Raw genomic sequence first — 20,212 nt, 5'->3', positions numbered from 1 at the left:
TATTGGTTCACAAAACCATTGCAGAAAAATGGTACCTGAATTAGTGAGAATAATTAGAAGGGTATAATAATCATTTATGCCTGTATCAAGCTAATGGATTTCGAACGGAAAAAAATACATGCAAGGAAGGTTAGAGAAAAGTATATGTTGACTTCTGATATTGTATATATTTCTAATGTGTCGTCTTTTTCCTTTAATGAAAAAATAAAAACTAATGATTGGATTATGTAGTATGGGGTCAACTAAATATGATCTAATTATTGAAATTCGAATAATACAAATTCAACTAGGTCTCGTGGTAGCTCCATAATGTATTGAGACTTACTTGCAATTATTGTAAAAGTATTGGACTTAATTACAATTATTATAAGTTTTCAACTTAATTGTAATTACTATAAAATTTATAAACTTAATTGTAATTGTAATTATAAACTTATTATAATGTTGTAATTGCAATTGCAATTGTAGTCACTAGGTTAGTGAGAAGATAAAGCGTTTGGTTATTTTTAATTTAACTCGATGCTATACCATAGAAGAAAAAGCAACAATAAGGAAATTCAACGACCGTCGAAGGTGACGAGCAAGCGGGGTTATCAGATTTTTAATCCATACCGGCAAGACCTGAAAAATTAAGTTACTTTGGAACACTTGCCAAAAATAATATTCAATCTAGTCATGCACGTGAACTTCATATATTTGTATTCTAGTGAGTTTGTCCGTTAGGTGAGGAAAATTTAAATTGACTGGGTTAGTGAGATGGTAATGCATTTGCTTATTTTTAATTTAATTTAATGTAATAGGTTAGAAGAAAAGGCAACAATGAGAGAATTTAATAATTTATTGTCTGCGGAAGGCGATGAGAAACCGGGGTTAACACATTTTTAATCCAGGCTACACTTGAAAAACTAACGTTCCTTCGAAAATATAAATTTATTGGGTTAGTGAGAAAATAACGCGCTTGTTTAAAACCTTTTTTTTTTTTCAATGCTATGGGATAGAAGCGAAAACAACAAGGAGGAAATTCATTGACTATCGAAGTCAACAAGAAAGCATGGTCATCACATTTTTAATCCGTGTTGGCCACATGATGCTAATTCGAAATGCTCAACGAGAAATATTATTTAATCAAGTCACCATCATGCATGTAAATATTATTCTATTGAGTTTGACTGTTAGGTGGAGAAAATAGATTACAATTCAAGGAAGAGGAAAATATAAATTTGATTGGATAGTTGTGTTCGAGACTGTACAAGATCGTGACACCTGAATCTTGAACAGTGTTTGTTCTTGTGATCAATTATATAAAGAAACTCAGATAAGATCCAATTGAAATACTCAGCAGTTTTCAGTTTTTTTTCACTTTTTCAATTTTAAACTATCTTGAGTTTGCATAATGAGAACTGTTAAAAATCCTGAAATAGCTGAATTGTACACAAAAATAGGCGATAATCCACACTTCTTGGAAGTCCCCAGTGAGATGCCATTTGTGGAGTCACCTCTTCACACTGCTGCTTCAGAAGGCCGTACCAACCTTGCTCTTGAAATCTTGAGGCTAAAGCCTTCGTTGGGGAAGAAATTGAACCTTGATGGTCTAAGTCCACTGCACCTGGCTTTGGATAAGGGACATACCAACACTGTGAAACGACTTATCAAGCATAATCTGAACCTCATTCGTGTCCCAGGGAGGGAAGGGATCACTCTTTTGCATTATGCAGTGGAAAAGGAGGAAATTGATCTTTTGATTTATTTTCTTCTCATATGTCCACTCTCAATAAATGACTTGACCGTTCGAGATGAGACTGCCGTGCATATTGCTGTAATAAACAACAATTTGGGAGCTTTTAAGGTTTTGTTTGGTTGGGCTAAGAGGACAGGTTATAAGAACGTGTTTCGCTGGAGAAACAAGGACGGCAATACCTTGATACATCTTGCAGCATTAACAAACCAACCGGAGGTATGTTCCTATGACTAAATCTCCATTTATTTAACTCAGAATGAGTTCCCTAGAATCTCCTTCAATTAACTTTCATCAATAAATAATTCCTTTATTAAACTTGAAGCTGAACCCAACCCGCTGCTAGGAAGCGACGACAGGGCTCATGTGAGGTTTGTCCAAACCATTGACATTATTGAATCTAGAAATCCCAATAAAGTACCAAAGCAAAGAACACAATGTTTTTTTCTAGTTTCGTTCTTAGGCCCCTTTGATGTAAGATTTTTTGAGAATATATTAAATATTTTTGAAGACTTAGTGATTAAAAAATAAGAAAAATTATGAATTCACGTATAAAATTATTTTAATGTGAGAATGTTTTATAAAAAATTAATTTGGAAAAAAATGAGTTTTAAAAATTATGTACCATAAAGCATCTAAGTGGAGATCTACTTTGATGGAGTCTCATATACTAGATCTTCACTCGATTTCCAGGTTTAGAGATGGATGATTACAGCATTTAAGCTTAGTGTGAGATCACTTTCAGAGCTCCAAATCTTCATTGTCAAACAATCAGAGTAATTTAGGTAATTGGTAAAATTAGTACAATTCTAATTTTGAAAGAATATTGATTGTAGAATTGAGAAGTTTATCCAATTACCCATCATTGAACTATTAATTTTGACCCTTATGAATAAAATTGGTACTTGTTGATGGTACAAATAGAATTAAACGAGTTTATTGATAAAACAACTACAATCGAATATCAATGTAAATAAAATTAATAAATCTTCTCATCTAACTATGACTTTCACCTCCTAAATTTACTAGTTTTGATACTTAATTAGAATAATAGAAGAAATAGCTATTTGAGAGTAAGATATTTAATTTGTATGCCTCCTTCAACTATAGGGGTATTTATAGATTTCTCTCCGAGCGTTGGAGTAGTTTGGTCATTTTCAATTTTTGCTAGATGGCGACAACTTATTGGTTATTTTGTAATTGATTTGATTAGGAGTTACGCTTTATTCACTGTCCATGTGCTTCTTATTAATAGCCTGTGGCCAGCCTATTTATGAAAAATAGTTCGTGACTCTTAGGTGAGCCTTTTGCTTTCTCATTCCTTTCACATGTTGCTTTCCACCTCGCTAATGGGCAAATCTTGCTAGGTGTATTCCTTGGTTCAACATAACTTCCAAGGTCCTTTGGTATTACACACTTATTTGAACTTTTGCTACTGTATAAAGTATGTTTTTATTTTCCAATTTCAAGAAATTTGATTTTTTTTATTAATTTTTCTGTTAAAATGACTATGTGGAATATACTGTCTTAGATAAATATTTATTATGTATGCTGTTAGGATATTAATAACTAATTTTACAATAAAAAGTGATCTTACTCAAATATTCAACAAACAACTAAGGGAATAGAAGAATAACAATCAAAAGATAGCTTGAAACTGTAGCCAACTAAATAAAGTAAAACATAATAAACTATAATTAAATGATTATGAAAAAGCAGAATGAATGAAGCAGAACAGGAGATCGAGTTTGTATAACCGATTCATTGAAATTTTGGCTGATTAATGGGCAACCGAGCCTAAAAACTCCATTTTTCCAAAATCTATAATTTTTTACTTGACTTTTTCTAACTTTCTATAATTTGTAAAAATAACATTAAGGATCAAAGTCCTAATCCACCTTTCACACCCACAAATTTGACTGGAAACATCAAACTTGTCTCGAGATCAAACTAAAACTTGAAAGGGATTGACTTGAAAGGGATTGTGATCATGATCGAAACTCCATTCACTCAATAGTTGATACTCTTTCAAATCGATACATCATTATACATAAATTCGCTTAATTAAAAATACCAGAAATTAATAAAAATCAATAAAATAAAATGGTTCTCATTTTTCTTTAAACCAATTATTGTTTAGTAAACACTTTATCTGTTCAATTATAATTTTATATGACTGCTTGTTTATGGTTTCAGGTTATGAAGTCATTAATCGGGCTTGTGCATGTGAATAAGAAAAACTTAGAAGGTAAGACGGCATTGGAAATCCTCAAACCTGAAAATGAAGAAGCAAGGAAAATTTTAATAAGCGCAGGAAATAAAGAAGGTTCATCACTTGTCAATCGTGCCATTGCCAAATATTTACATATTCAAGATGAAGCCACCGTTTTTGAAACGTACTTGAAACCAAAGATGAGGTTGATAGATTATTTACTCCAATATGGTGCTTACCTGGATCTCGGTTTGTCAGGGGATATGCGAAACGCTATCCTCGTAGTAGTTGTGCTTATTGCAACTGCTGCGTTTCAAGCCGCTCTCACTCCTCCTTTTTGGATTTCTCACGGTGATAATACTACTTCAACCAATTCAACTAGCACCAACTTCAAAAAAAAAATAACCCTAAGTATGGCAAAAGAGAATATATTTATCAACACAATCGCCTTTGGTCTTGCAATGGGAACGTGTTTAATACTTACACTTAATCGAGTCCACTTGTTTCTTTTTCCATCTGTTTATCTATTTTCGTTAAGCTATGGAGTATTGGCATATGCAATATACCCAGGTACAGAAGCTCTATTTATCATAATTGCAGTTGGGGCATTAATCGAACTGTCTCTCAGGATAATACAACCCTGGACGATCATACTAATCAAAGGCAAAATAAGTGGTGATATCTGCTACGAATACAACCCTGCTGAGGTGATATATCTCTTATTTAGTAGCCAATATATCAATCAAGGACCCATACTGACTCGGATGGCTAAAATTAAAGCATCATGATGAAGCTACTGCATCAAAAGTTCTGTCATGCCTCACAATCAATATTGCAAAAAGGACATTAATCAAGTAACTACATATTGATTGGGACGCCAAGGAAAATAATTTTCAGTTTAAGTTTAAAGATAGTAGCATGCATGTAACGTCATCTTAATATGAATTATGTTTTTCTGTAAGGATCTGCAGTGATTGACAAAGAAAAAATAAAATTGTTTCTTATTAGTTTTGGATTGTGTGCCCATTTAGTATATTTTCCTATGATAAAACAATAATTTAAAAGAAATAAATTGTGGTTGTATTTATTTATTAGTGAGCATGCGAATCAAAGTGCCAATAATCACTTATGATAATATAAGTTGGGTACTTGTATTGAGAAGTACAATGTGACACAACTTATATTTTGATAATAAATAATTTGTTGACAACAAATATACAAGGGACTAAGGGTTGACACCGCGTACTCAAAAGTTGTTGTGTTGACAATTTAGAATTCAGATTTATGATTTGTCCTCATCACAAAAAAATAATTTATTATTATTATTATTATTTTTTATTTTTTGCACTGGTTGACAAAGGAAAAATAAAATTGGTTCTTATTAGATTATGATATACAACTTTCTTCACTTCAGGGATGTATAAGCAATGTTTTGAAAACTAACCTGGTCATTGACCTAAAAAAAGTCAATGGTCAAATAGTCGAACCGGAATCGAACCAAGTGCAATAAATACATACAAAAAATAATAAAATGTTATTGAAACAACAAATTTTTTTTAAACTTTCATATTAATAATTTAAAGTAAATCCATCTTTGTTAATTAGATTCATTATCCTACAACTAGTCTTGGTATTTCAAAAATTAAAAATCAATATGTTAAAATAGTTTGCTTTGTTAAATTAAAATATTTAAACTCATAGAAAATGATATTTAACATTGATATATTAATAATAAAGTGCAATTTAAGTTAAATTTGAAAATTAAATAAATGAAAAGATGAAGGTGGATATTGCAATTTAGTTAGTTGAGATTCAAAATCAAATTAGTCAATTAGACATACATTTGGAAAATGATTTTGATGAGCATTTTAACATTTTTCTGTTATGCTACTATCCCACATTAAAAGTTTATGAAATCATTAGAAAAAGCGCATCTATAAAAGGTATTTTCCCACATTGGAAGCTTATGAAACCATTATAGAGAAATGCATCAATAAAAGGAATATACTGTTAGAATTGAATGAAAAATATTGAATAGAAGTCTCTTCATATATTATAACTCAAGTAACTCAAGTCTCTTCATATTTTTAACTCCTTTATCAATTAATGGTTTAACTCCTTGATTACTGAGCTAGTTTTTCTTCCATTGGTATAAATAGGAGTTTCTCTAGGTTGGAAAATCACAAGTGAAATACAAGCTTCTTTCTCTAAGCAACAATCTTCTTTTTCTCACTTTCAAGTTCTTCCTTGTACTTATAATTTCTTTGTGAGATAGAGTATATCACAGCTAATTCGCATGCAGTTAACGTAGTGCAGCATGAATCGACAACCGATTGTATCCTAGGAATCGAACACCGATCAAACCTCTTGCACTCCGGTGAGGCAACGAATTCGATTTAAGGAAACTGTGAATACACAGGCCTTCGGTTTAATTTGATTCTCTAAAATACGTACAAGCTTAAATCGAATTCGCTTTAGTAAATCAAATTTTGTTCATTAGTTTTTGTCAATTTTTCCAATTCATGGTTTTTGCATGGTTTCTAATTCATTTTAAATGATTGTTAAGTTGTTAATAATTTGACAAAATAATCTGTTCTTTAACTCTACAGTTTTATTTTCTGAACAGATAACTTGATCTCGAATTTATATACAACTTTACAAACTTATAATTATTCTAAATTATTTGTTGCTTATTCCAGTTCAATGGCATCACATGGAAATAAGGATGTGAACAACGAAAGCAACACTGTTGGTACCGGTATACCAAATCCTGCAATGACCGTTGTTAACCCTATGGAGATCACGACTGACATTTCTCCCATTGACGGGATAATTGGAGGCGGGATTCCTCATGTTGGAGTGAACCCAACTTTGCCTTTGACTACGACCTCGGCAATCTAGTTTGGCACAATACCTTTGCCAGTGCCTAGGGCTGCTGCTTCGGCACCTTTTCCATCGTTTCTGGCTCCATTTCCGGTGAATCATGCAATTCGACCGGATAAGTTTGCTGGTACTGATTTTAAGACATGGCAGAATAAGATGGTTTTTTTCTCACTACGTTGGGCCTTGCACGTTTCCTCACTGAGGATGCCCTATCGTGGCTGAAAACGACACTGATGTGCATTGGCGTGCAGCTTGGGACGCTTGAAAAAGTACTGATTTTTTTGTGCCGCAACTATGTATTGAATAGCCTACAGAATTCTCTGTATCACTTATATGTGGTAAAGAAGTCTGCTAAGGAGCTCTGGGAGTCCTTAGAAAAGAAATACAAGACCGAGGATGCCGGATCTAAGAAATTCTTAGCCAATCAGTGTATGCCAAGTACAAGAGTATCAAGTGCTTTTGCAAGAAATGCATGCTGAGGGTCTAACCATGTCAGAATCTCTAAAGGTGGCTACTGCTATTCACAAGCTACCTTCTCAGTGAAAGGCTTTCAAAAGTTATTTGCAGCATAAGAGGAAAGAGATGTCTTTCGAGAATTTAATTATCAAGCTACGCATTGAGGAGGATAACAAACGGGCTGAACGTAAGTCAGAGAATTCTTACTCTAAGAAGGCTAATGTATTGGAGTACGGCCAAAGTTCTAGTACTAAGAAAGTTCACTCCTTTAAAGCCAAATAGGGTAACGAAAATTGAAAAGATAAAAAAAAGGCTACGAAAGGGTCTCAGTTGAAGCCTGCAGGTGGGGTAGGAAAGAAACCTAAGTTCCAGTTCAATGGAAAGTGCTTCAATTGTAACAAAGTTGGGCATCGATTAGCAGACTGCCATCAGCCTCGGAGGGATAATAAGCAGCGTCCTCAGGCTAATATGGTTGGAAATGAGAGAGATCATCTCTCAGATGAAATGTCTGAGCTAAACCTCACGACGGTGATTAGTGAGGTTAACCTGGTGGGGTCTAACCCAAAGGAGTGGTGGTTGGACACTAAGGCCACTTGCCATGACTGCTCCAACAGGAGCATGTTCACTACTTTTGTACCAGTTACCAATGGTGAAAAGTTGTTCATGGGAAACTCTACAACTTCTGAAGTGCTTGGTAAAGGCAAGGTGATCCTGAAGATGACATCTGGCAAAGAGCTTACTCTGACTAATATGCTGTACGTGCTAGAGATTCGCAAGAATCTGTTCTCTGGGTCTCTTCTGAGCAAGAATGGGTTCCGCATGGTCTTTGAGGCGGATAAACTGGTGATTACCAAAATAGGAGTTTGTGTTGGGAAAGGCTATATGACTGATGGTCTGTTTAAATTGAATGTAACTGCTGTAACCCCAACTGTTATGAGTAATGAGAAAACTCCTTCTGTTTATTTGCTTGAGTCTCCTAATCTGTGGCATGGTAAATTAGATCACGTAAATTACAATGTTTTACGGAGACTAAGCAAACTAAATTACTTGCCTAGGTTTCAAATTGATTCAAATCATAAATGTGAAACATGCGTTGAATCTAAGCTTACTAGGTCTTCGTTTCATAGTATTAAAAGAAGTATCGAGCCATTGGAACTAGTCCACAGTGATGTATGTGACTTGAAATCTGTCCAAACACGAGGCGATAATAAGTATTTTATTACTTTTGTCGACGATAGCACGAGATATTGTTATGTGTACTTGCTTAAAAGCAAAGACGAAGCTATCGATAAATTCATTCTTTATAAGAATGAAATTGAAAATCAACTTAGTAAGAAAATATAGGTGCTACGGATTGATCGTGGTGGTGAATATGAATCATCGTTTGGTGAATTTTGTGCTAAACATGGAATAATTCACCAAACTACTATACCTTATTCACCTTAGCAGAATGAAACTGCTGAGCATAAGAATAGAACTTTAAAGGAAATGATGAATACTATGTTGATTAGTTCTGGATTACCACAGAACATGTGGGGAGAAGCTATTCTTTCCGTAAATTACATCTTGAATAAAGTTTTAAGAAAGAATATGGATAAGACTCCATATGAACTTTGGACAAATCGGACACCTTCATTTAAATACTTACGAATGTGGGGGTGTCTTGCTAAAGTTGTGGTGTCTCCTCCTAAGAAGGTCAAGATTGGCCCTAAGACAGTTGATTGTGTGTTCATTGGTTATGCACAAAATAGTAGTGCATATAGGTTCCTTGTGCATTATTCAAATGTACCTGATATTCATCCGAACACGATTATAGAGTCTAGGAATGCACAATTCTTTGAGAATATATTTCCTTGTAAGTCTCCTAAACAGTTAACTCCTATTAAACGGACAATGAAATCTTCTGCTTCTGGCAGCAGTAAAGCCATTTTTAGGGTGCTACATTATGTAAGGCACACTCGTGATTTTGGACTGCACTATTCTAGATACCCTACAGTAATCGAAGGGTATGCTGATGCAAATTGGATATCAGATATGTCAGATACCAAGTCTACTAGTGGATATGTCTTCACTCTTGGTGGTATAGCTATCTCTTGGAAATCATCCAAACAAACTTGCATCGCAAGATCTACAATGGAATCAGAGTTCATCGCTTTGGACAAAGCAACTGAAGAAGTAGAGTGGCATCGCCAGTTTGTTGAGGATATTCCAAGATGGTTAAAGTATGTGCCTGCAATTTGTGTTTATTGCGATAATCAATCAACAATTGGCAGGGCACAGAGCAATATGTATAATGGTAAATCTCGCCATATTCGAAGACAACACAATACCATTCGACAACTACTCTCACAAGGTATTATCACTTTGGACTACGTAAAGTCAAAGGATAATATTTCGGATCCGCTAACCAAAGGGCTAACTTGAGAGCTAGTTGTAAAAGATCGAGGGGAATAGGCTTACAGCCTATGACGTTGAAAGGTATCATGGTGGAAACCCAACCTAGCTGAATGGAGATCCCAAGATTTAGGTTCAAAGGAGCAACTAAAATATGTATATCTGTGTAAATCACTGAGAATGTTCTCCTTCTGCTCATTCCTATGGTGCTCACAGTGATTGGAAGATGCAGGTTAAGCTATGCTTTTATGACCATTAAGCGTTGTTGTGAAAAATTGAGTTAAGAGGTCACCTATGTGAGTGTGAAGTGGGGCCGCTTCTATAAGGATTGGTAAGGCTACGCTTTGAAAAAACACTTGCAAAACCAGGCGACGTGTTCATGGCCAAAACGAACACAACAGTAAGAACTATGCTGTGACTAAAATGATCCTGTGTGAGATCTATTGTCTTGGTTTATACAAATGGCGAAACAGTTCAAGGCATCAGATCCACTGGTTTGCTAGTAATTCCCGATAGGTTTCACAAGGAAAGGTTCAAAGCTAAATGCTACCTATCCTATGCAGGATTGATTTGTTTTACTCTCTCTTTCCTCTTGAACCTTAGTTTCCATTTTCATTCATGTGGGGGATTGTTAGAATTGAATGAAAAATATTGAATAGAAGTAATGAAAAATATTGAATAAAAGTCTCTTCATATGTTGTAACTCAAGTAACTCAAGTCCTTTCATGTTTTTAACTCTTTTATCAATGAATGGTTTAACTCCTTAATTAATGAGCTAGCTTTTCTTCCACTGGTATAAATAGGAGTCTCTCTAGGTTGGAAAATTACAAGTGAAATGCAAGCTTCTTCCTCCAAGCAACAATCTTATTTTTCTCACTTTCAAGTTTTTCCTTGTGCTTATAATTTATTTGTGAGATAAAGTATATCACAGCTAGTTCCCAAGCCGTTAACGTAGTGCAGCGTGAACCGACAACCGATTGTATCCTGGGAATCGAACACCGATCAAAATCTCTTGCACTCCGGTAAGACAGCGAATTCGATTTAAGGAAATTGTGAATACACAGGCCTTCGGTTTGATTTGATTCTCTAAAATTTACCTACATATACCATCCATTATTTCTCTATGGGCCATTGAATTGAAGTTTATGCAACCCATTCATAAAGTTAAAAAATTTTAAACTAAAAAAAAAGTGTGGGAGGGGGAGGGGGAGGGGGGGACCACAACTATGACCCGTTCACTGATTCATGGTTAAATCGCCTAGCTCAATAGGTTTAAGCGATTTTTTTGTAATCAGTTAAATAGACATGATTGAATCAGTTTGGGTATGGTTCTCGATTTTACCGGCCGAACCCCATTGAGCGGGGCATGTTTTGACAACATTGCTTATAAAAAAGCCTAGCATGCTGGCATTTTTTTTTAAAATTTTAATTAAAAAAATACAACTAGAAAAATGGTGATACCAAAAACTAATGATTTGCATTTTTCACTATTTTGTTTTACAGGGATGTCCTCAGCTAAGGTTTTAATGAATTTTAAAAGATTATAAATTCTAAATTTTTTTTATAGATTTGATTATATTTCCACCAATTCCATAAGAATCTCATTAAGGCCCTGTTTGAGTTGCATCATTTAAAAAAAATACATTCTTAATCAATGATTTGACATCTTTTCAATCACATTCTTCAATAAAATAATTTTATATACAAATTCAAAACTTTTCCTCATTTTTTAAATACACATTCTTCATCAGTTTACTATTTCAAAATACCTTCTTTCAAAATATGTGGCTCTAACACACACCAAATATGGTAAAATTTCAAAAGATTTGCTTATATGTAATTTTAAGTTTATAATCCTTCCAAATCTTTTAAGATCCCTGCATCAATGAAATTTTTATAAATTCACTAGTTATTAAAGATACCTAAATTTTAAAGAATTTCCTTAAAATTTCAATTGAGAACATCTTAATTGAGGACATCTAAATTTAGAAAGATTTTTAAAATCCATCACAACCTCAATTGAGGACACCCTCCTTAGGTTAGTTTCTATTTATAAAGTATACATTCTTTTAGTCAATGCAATATTGAGAAACCTGTTTCATCTCAGTGCGCAATGTCTTGCTATTTTAATTTTCATGTGTTGTTTAAGGAAGTTTTTAACTTTTGTTTGAGCTGTTATCACTTACTATCCATTTAAGCCTCCGTTTGGGAAGAATTTATAAAAATGAGCAATGCAAAATTGGTTAGTACTTGTTGATCCATGTGACATTAAAAATGAAATTTGAACAATTTACAGATTATTTATGAATTTGACATATGGAGGCTAAATTCAAGGGCTACCACTTATGGGCTATGAGTTTGAAATTCATGGATAAACAGAGGCGGAGACAGAGGGGGACATTGCTGGGCTACATGTAACTTTTTAGGAAAAGATTTTAAAAATGTGGCCCAAGTCCATTCCTCACAAACACCACCCAATATGACAGAAGATGATCAACAAACTAATTATGTCAAGATACAATGTATTATATGCCACCTAATGTGACTAAACTAGTGTTCATACATTGTCATATCATCAAAATCAAGGTTCCAAATTCTTGGTGAAATAAATAAGAATAAATATTTAACCTAACCCAAAAATTAATTTTAGCCTAATTAACTTCATTCCCAACCCAAGCCCAATATTTAATTATTCAAATTTAAAGAGTTCACTTATAATCAAATTAGTTTATTATATAACAAATAATTCTTATTGATTAAAGTGAAGATAAATAATTTATTGTAACATGTCACGTATTTGACTAAGTTTAAAAGTAATTAATTTTTTGCTAACGTATTTTTCATAGATTACTTAATTATAAAGTGAGTTAAAAATTTATTTATTTTGACCATAAAAGGGATGTTACTATCAAAATAAGTAATATACTCTATATTTACTTTTATCAGTAAAAATGTATGTGTTAGAACTTTGTCGTAAGTGTCTAAAAATATATTTTGACCCACTTTGTCATTAGCATCAAGAGTTTAACCTTATAAACTAAATCTCGAGTGACAAAGAATATCTATGAGAAAAATTCAATTTTCAGCCCATCCTAATAGATCTTCCTGGCTCCGCCCCTGTGGATAAACCAAATTTGTTATATTCAATGGTGAAGCCAAGATTTTTGGTTCGTAAGGCACTACGGCAGTCGGCAGCATTACAAATTTACAACAGATGGAAGACAGAGTACCATCGTTTAACTTTGGGGGGGAGGAGGAGGACAAACAAACTATATGCTTTAATCAAAAATCTAAAAGTAATTAACTATGTATTAACCGGGAAATACATGAAATTGACCCAAATAAGAGAGGTCATTTTCCAGAATGTCCCTTAACTTTTCCAAACATTTGGAACTACCTAAAATACCCTTAAACAAATATTAAAAGCAACCTATTTCATAATAAAAATCTTCTATCTAAGTCCTTAAAAAATTAACAAGTAATTTTTCTAAAAATTTGAAAGAATTATTAATGAATAATTATAAAATGAAAAAACTCAAATATAAGAGAGGACCATATAATATAAAAAAGGTTGTTAAAAATAAAAAAGAAATTAAGTTTGAAAAAGAAATTGATAAAATAGGATATCAAGAACAATTATATGCATCACAAGAATTAAAGTGTTTCAAAGAAAACTTATTAGAAAATTTTGTTAAAGGAATTGTAAGATCAATAATCATAAAAGATATACAAGGTATCATAGATAAATTAGAAAAAAGGAAGAAAAATATCTCAAAATACGATATACCTTTTAGAACAGACATAGATATGATAACAGATGTTGATATTATAAATTCTCAGACATTACTAGACTTTGAAAAATTACTTAAAAATTTATGAGAAGACCAATAAAAAATAGATTACCACAAGCATACAAAAAAAAATTAGTTTTTAACCTTACCTTAAGATTTTATATACGCTTAATAACAAATAGATCAACTAAAACAAAAATAAAAGAATTTTTAGAATATTAGATTATTAGATTTTTTATTATTAGATTTTTTGTTCGCTTATAGTAGCATCCATCCTGTTAGTATCAGAGTCATAGAGATCATGAGAAAATATATAAAAATAAATTACCTAAAAGATATAATATATTATTTGAAGAATATAAGCATATATATATATTAAAATAAATCCAGAGTGAAATAGATTTCATAGATATATATATATTTTTTTTATTATGGAAATTATAAAAATAAATAATTATTATCAATGTATTGAAGAAAAAGGATGTTATATATTTTTCAACCCTATCCCTAATAAATTAAAAATAATAATATTATATGTAACTAGGAATTTACGTAGAGAAATAAAGGAATAAATATTACATAAATTAATTGTAGGATTTATCAAAGATAGACGTATATATGAAATAATAATCGAAGTATTTGAAAATGAATTATACCATAGAGAAATATTTGAATAATCATAAAAATATAATGGAAGAAACTAAAAATATTTTCGAAAGAAAGTTAAGAAAAATAATATTAAGATGTAACTAAAATTCAAGAGAAACAAATATTAAAATTAAAACAAGAGAGGTATAAAGAAAAAGAAAGGTATTATGAAAAATTAAAAGAACTAACAAATATTGAAGTTATAAAACAAAAGTATGATAAAATGATAAGAAATTGTAAAAATGCTGAGCATATAGCATTTTATTATTGTCAATCAAAAAATCGATAAAAGAAAATGTCAATCAGTGAACATATAACATTTAATAAGAACATTAATAAATGATGTACAAGAAATAAAGAATGAAATAAAAGAAGCAAAAAATGATATAAATATATTGAAACTCGAAGTCAGAAAATTAAAAGAAAATGAAGAAAGAATAATAGAATAAATAAAAAATTTATGGAAAAAGAAATAACCAGAATAGGGAAAAAACATATTGAAAGAAAAAATATAATAATAGAAACAGGAAGCATGGATGATGAATTTAGAAAAAATATATTACCTAAAATATTAGAAGAAGAGGAATCTAGAGAAAAAAATGTTAGGTAAACAAAAAATTGAAGAAAATCAAGACAAAGAAAATGAATGAAGAATTAGATCTACTTATAGATAATTTTGATCATTTAAGCTTAGAAAATATAGATAATGAATATCAAATCTTAATGAATACTGAAGGAGGACCTAATCCCGTAGGAACCTCTAAACAAGAATCAATAGATCCAGATGAAAGTTATGCACCAATGTATAATAAATCATATAGACAATTTTATGATAAAATAAGAGAAAAACAACCGTCTAAAGGAAATAAATATAGTAATAGATTTGAATTAAATAATAATTATGAAAAACCCGTTAATCATGGAGGAACAAAATTAGATTTAGATTGCAAAATAGACACTAAGAAAGCCTTAATAACTTGGGCAGACTCAATGATATTATTCTTTTTATATAATAAAGGTGATACATGGGAAAATACTGAAAGGATAATAGATTTTTTAATTGCATCTTTTGAAGGAAGTGTTAGAAATTGGTGGGAAGGAATTAGTAGTGATACAAAATCATTAATAAAAAGAAATATACAAACAGAAATAATAAAGTCAGATAAACTAGGAATATAAAGATTAGTAGAATATATTGCAGATGAATTCTTAGGAAAAAATTGGTTAAGAAATTATGAAGAAGAAGCAATACGAGAAAAAGATAATGCAAGAGTTAAGTTAATTAATTTAACAATTTGTGATGTGTAAAATTAAATAATATACTTGTGAATTCAAGGAATACTATTTTACTCAATTTTATAATAATGAGAATCAAGAATTATATCGAAATATGTATTATAATAAATTACCAGGTTCATGGGGAATATATTTTAAAATAGAATTTGAAAAATATATTAAAGAAAATATAGGAATACCTAGAACATCAGGATCAAGAATAAAATTCTTGTTTGAAAGACTTGCATATATATGTCAACAAAGACAATTATTGAAAAAATCAGGAAAATTAACTAGAATATGTTGTGAAGATATGGAAAAACCTACAAAAAGAAAATATAAAAACAGAAAGTTTAAAAAATACAGGAACTTTAAGAAAAAATACATAAAACCTGGAAGGAAATATTATAAAAGGAAAAATAATATACAGAAAAATAAACCTTATAAGAAAGATAAAAAAAAACAATGTAAGTGTTGGAATTGCGGAGAAATAGGCCATATAAGTCCTAATTGCACAAAGAAAAAAGTAAGAATATTACAAAATGATTATTTTGAAATAGAAAGTGAATTAAGTGAAATATCTGATATTGAATATTATAATAATCAGGAAATATTTATAAGTGAAGAAGATTAAGAAGATTATGGATCCGAATCTGAATAGAGAAATTGAAGAAATAGAAAATAATAACATAGAAATCCAAGAATATGAGGGAATAGAATGTTATTGATTAAAAGTAACTTTTGATAATAATAAATTCAAGAAAATACAAAAGTTATCCTTAGATTTAAAAATAGGAAAACGGGAAATTCTAGATAGAATATGGAAAAGAAAGAGAATAGCAATAAATGAATACCATAAGATTGAAAAAACTATAGATATTAGGACTACTCAAGGAACACATAAGATAAACATTTTAACAAAAAGTACAGTATCAGAATTATTATAAAAAATAAGTAAAAAAACATAGTGAAAAGATCCAATATATTTATTTAGCAGGAATACAAAAAATGTTTAAATCCTTATTTAGGGAAGAAATAGATTCACCATTAACTGTAAGTTTACATGATGGAAAAATTATAAATCTGGAAGATGGTCATTTAAGAACTATAGAAGGAAACTTAGCATATCAAAAGTTAATATTTACTTGTTACCCAAAATATTGTGTCTCATTGAAAGATAAAAATTTTAATGAAGTCTTAGGATTACATTTCAAATTACATAGAAATGATATAATGGAACCAGGAAACCAAATTATGACTATGGAATATAGGGCATTATACACATTTACTAATTCTAATTATGGGAATATTTATTTTAATAAAACATACATAGAAATTCATAAGGAATGTAAGGATATTAGTAAAATAGTGGAACCAAACAAACAAATAAATCTTATCCCAGAAAAATATGAATTTAATAAAACTAAAAATAAGCCTGAAATAACAGAGTTAAGAAAAGAAGAAGATTATAAAATAACATTTCATAATGGAAGGTTGATAAAGAAATCAAAAAGTCTTAGACTACCTAATAAAAAAGAATATTTAGGAGAAACTAGTCATATAAAAGAAATAAAACCTCATGGAAATATTGGAAATATGAAAATAAAAGGAAAATATTTCAATGGTAGAAGGTATATAAAAGGACCAAATATATTGATAGATACAAGTGCTGGTGAATGTCATATGGCTGCAACTAAAAATAAAGGATTAATGACTTACAAAATAGAACCATATGAATACAGAAATTTTGATGGACAACTATATATTATATAATTAAAGGTAAATGTACCAATAAAATAGATGGGATTGATCTTTTAATACCATGTTATTTGGATGAAAGTATGAATATTGAACCTCATATATTATTAGGAATGAGTTTCTTAAATGAATTAGAAGATTATAGTATAAAAAGAGAAGGATTATATATAACTCATAAAGGACAAACTACATTATGTAAAATAAGAAGTGAATGAATAATCAAATAAGTTTTCCATTGGCAGTATATATACAAGTTACTATAGTAAAAACAAATATAACAACTTGTGCCTTAATTGATACAGGAAGTGATATAACAATTTTTAAAAATTTCTTAATAAAATCATGGAATAAAAATAGTAAAATAAAAATGACAGGAGTGACTGGAGAAAGTACTCAAATAATTGATAGTGCTGAAAAAGTTAATATAATACCGGTAGTAAACAAGTTATGATAAATAAAGTATACAATTATAATAACCTAGAATGTGGTATATTATTAGGATATGACTTTATTCAACAATTTCAATACTATAAACAAAATAATTACATGATAATGTTATAAACACCTTGTGCACATCTATTAAAAATACCAAGAGAATTTAGACCCTACAGAGTTCAGCCAGCCCAACGTGGTGATAAATGATAAAAACGACCAATAGTACAAGATGAACTAAAAAAATAAAAAAATATTATATAAAAAGATCCTAAAAACAGAAACAGAAATAAGTATGGAAAAAATCATAGAACAATTAGAAAAAATTTATGGAGAAAATCCATTATTATTTTGGAAATCATATCATCCTAGAGCTAAAATAGAATTAATAGAAAATGTTATAATAAGAGTTAGACCAATGATGTATACCTTACAGGATATGCAAGAATTTAAAATTCAAATAAAAGAACTATTAGAACAAAAGTTAATTAGACCCAGTAATGGATCTCATAGTAGTCCAGCTTTTATGGTAATGAAACATTCTGAGTAGATTAGAGGAAAAGCTAGAATGGTAATAAACTTTAAGGAATTAAATAAATATACTAAATTTGATGATTACTTTTTATCAAATAAAGAAGTCCTAATAAATCTTGCAAAAGGAAAACAATATTATTCCAAATTTGATTGTAAATCAGGATTTTGGCAAATAAAAATGGAAGAAGATAGTATACAATATACAACTTTTAGTACACCTCAAAAAAAATATGAATGGTTAGTTATGTCATTTGGTTTAAAAAATGCACCACAAATATTTTAAAGGAAAATGGATAATATATTCAAAAAGTTTAGTAATTTTCTTATTGTTTATATATATGATATACTAATATACTTTAATAATAAAAAAGAACATATGAATCATTTATTACAATTCATAAATGAATGCAAAAAGGAAGGAATTGTACTTTCTAGAAAGAAATCTATAATTGAGAAACAAGAAATAGATTTTCTGGGATTATCAATAGATAGAAAAGAAATAAAATTATAGACTCATATATCTAAAAAGATAGAAAGCTTTCCAGATGAATTAAAATCCAAAGAACAAATACAAAAAATTTTAGGATGTCTAAACTATGTTGAAGGATTTATTGAAAATCTCTCAAAAAAGAGACATAAGATACAAATTCTACCTAAAAAAACAAATATTAAAGGTTGGAACAAAAAACATACTGAAATTGTTAGATCATTAAAAGAAGAATATAAAAATTTACCAAAATTAAGATTATCAGATGAAAAAGATAATTTAATTGTTAATACTGATGCCTTGGATAAATATTGGACAGCTATATTAAAAACAGATTTAAATGAAATCTGCAAATATTCAAGTGGAACTTTTAACCAAGCAGAAATAAATTATACTACTCATGAAAAAAGAATTGTTAGCAATTATTAAAGGAATAAAAAAGTTTTCATTATTCCTTTTATCTAAAAAATTTATTGTTGAAACTGATAATTCTCAAGTTGCAGGACTTATTAGAAATAAGTTACCTATGGAACCTCAATATAAAAGGTTACACAGATGGCAAGCATATTTATCATTCTACAATTTTGATATTGTTCATATTAAAGGAATAAATAATTATCTTGCAGATTTTTTGAGCAGGAATATCGAATTCGGAGAAGGATAATATCATAAATTCATTAATAGACGTCAAAAGACGAATGAAATTTCTCATGGAGGAATCAGAAGATATGAAAATTAGAATTGAGTAATTAGAGCAAATGGCAGAATCTATTCAACAAAATGTCAAATTGCTGGTAGAAATCTCTAATTCTCATTCCAAATATACCAAAGAATTGATAATATTACTTCACAATTCGAGTCATTAAATACCAAATATGAAATATCAATAAATACAATTTCAAAAATACAAACAGGTACACAGCCAGGAAGCAGCAGTAGATCCAGCAATATCAAACGAGACATAGCAAGTCCTCAAAAGGTGACTATAAAAAATGGTGATGAACATACAAGAGTTATCAGAATCAAAACTGATGAAGATGATGATACCCCTTTATCATCAAAAGAAGAAGAATATAGATCATTTGTCAAAATTGTTTATGAATTGGAAGAAAATGAATCATATTTTATTACATCAAGAGATCATGTTTATCCCAGATTAATAATTATCCAAGATGCAGACCATTTCATGGTCAAAATGGCAGCAGATTATGGATTTCTGGATTTGATCTATCCAGAAAAAGATTTAAAAGAAATTGAAAATTTTGATGATATATTCAGGGCAGAAGTTTTAAAATTTGCCTAAGGGAGATCGATTTATATCAAATTTTATTCAATAAGTCTCGAGGTTGATGAAAGGACATACTATCCTGCTGAACATATTATCACAATTGGATATGTTGGCCGAAATTTTCAGATTGAAGTTGGCCGAAATAATAAACCATTGCCTAAAATCAATAAATCATGGATAAAATCTCGAAAAGTTTTGAGGATGAATGTTCTTTACAACATTGCAAAGAACTTATATGATAAAAAATTCAGATGCTTGTGTCAATATGAAGGATAGACACTCCTGACGAATAATGGAAAAGAAAAATATACTATTTTGA

The 20,212-nt window shown here is 30.2% G+C and overlaps 1 protein-coding gene across 1 annotated transcript; it reads left to right on the top strand.

Moving 5' to 3' along the window:
* Positions 1-1,199: 1,199 nt before the first annotated feature.
* On the top strand, positions 1,200-5,038 carry LOC111398506 (ankyrin repeat-containing protein BDA1-like). The gene is made up of 2 exons (XM_023025441.1): positions 1,200-1,954; positions 3,932-5,038. The coding sequence occupies exons 1-2, from the start codon at positions 1,394-1,396 to the stop codon at positions 4,733-4,735; spliced, it is 1,365 nt and encodes a 454-aa protein (XP_022881209.1). The 5' UTR covers positions 1,200-1,393; the 3' UTR covers positions 4,736-5,038.
* Positions 5,039-20,212: the final 15,174 nt, after the last annotated feature.

This window comes from Olea europaea, chromosome 8, assembly GCF_002742605.1.
Source record: "Olea europaea var. sylvestris chromosome 8, O_europaea_v1, whole genome shotgun sequence".
Taxonomy (NCBI): Eukaryota; Viridiplantae; Streptophyta; class Magnoliopsida; order Lamiales; family Oleaceae; genus Olea; species Olea europaea.
Note: the sequence above shows the minus strand (reverse complement) of the source record. Positions and strands in the feature narration are given on the sequence as shown.

Bases quoted from the DNA above. Each gene is read 5' to 3' on its own strand.
- LOC111398506 (XM_023025441.1), top strand. From the start codon at position 1,394: ATGAGAACTGTTAAAAATCCTGAAATAGCTGAATTGTACACAAAAATA. The intron at 1,955-3,931 runs GTATGTTCCTAT...TTATGGTTTCAG, and splicing joins CATTAACAAACCAACCGGAG to GTTATGAAGTCATTAATCGG.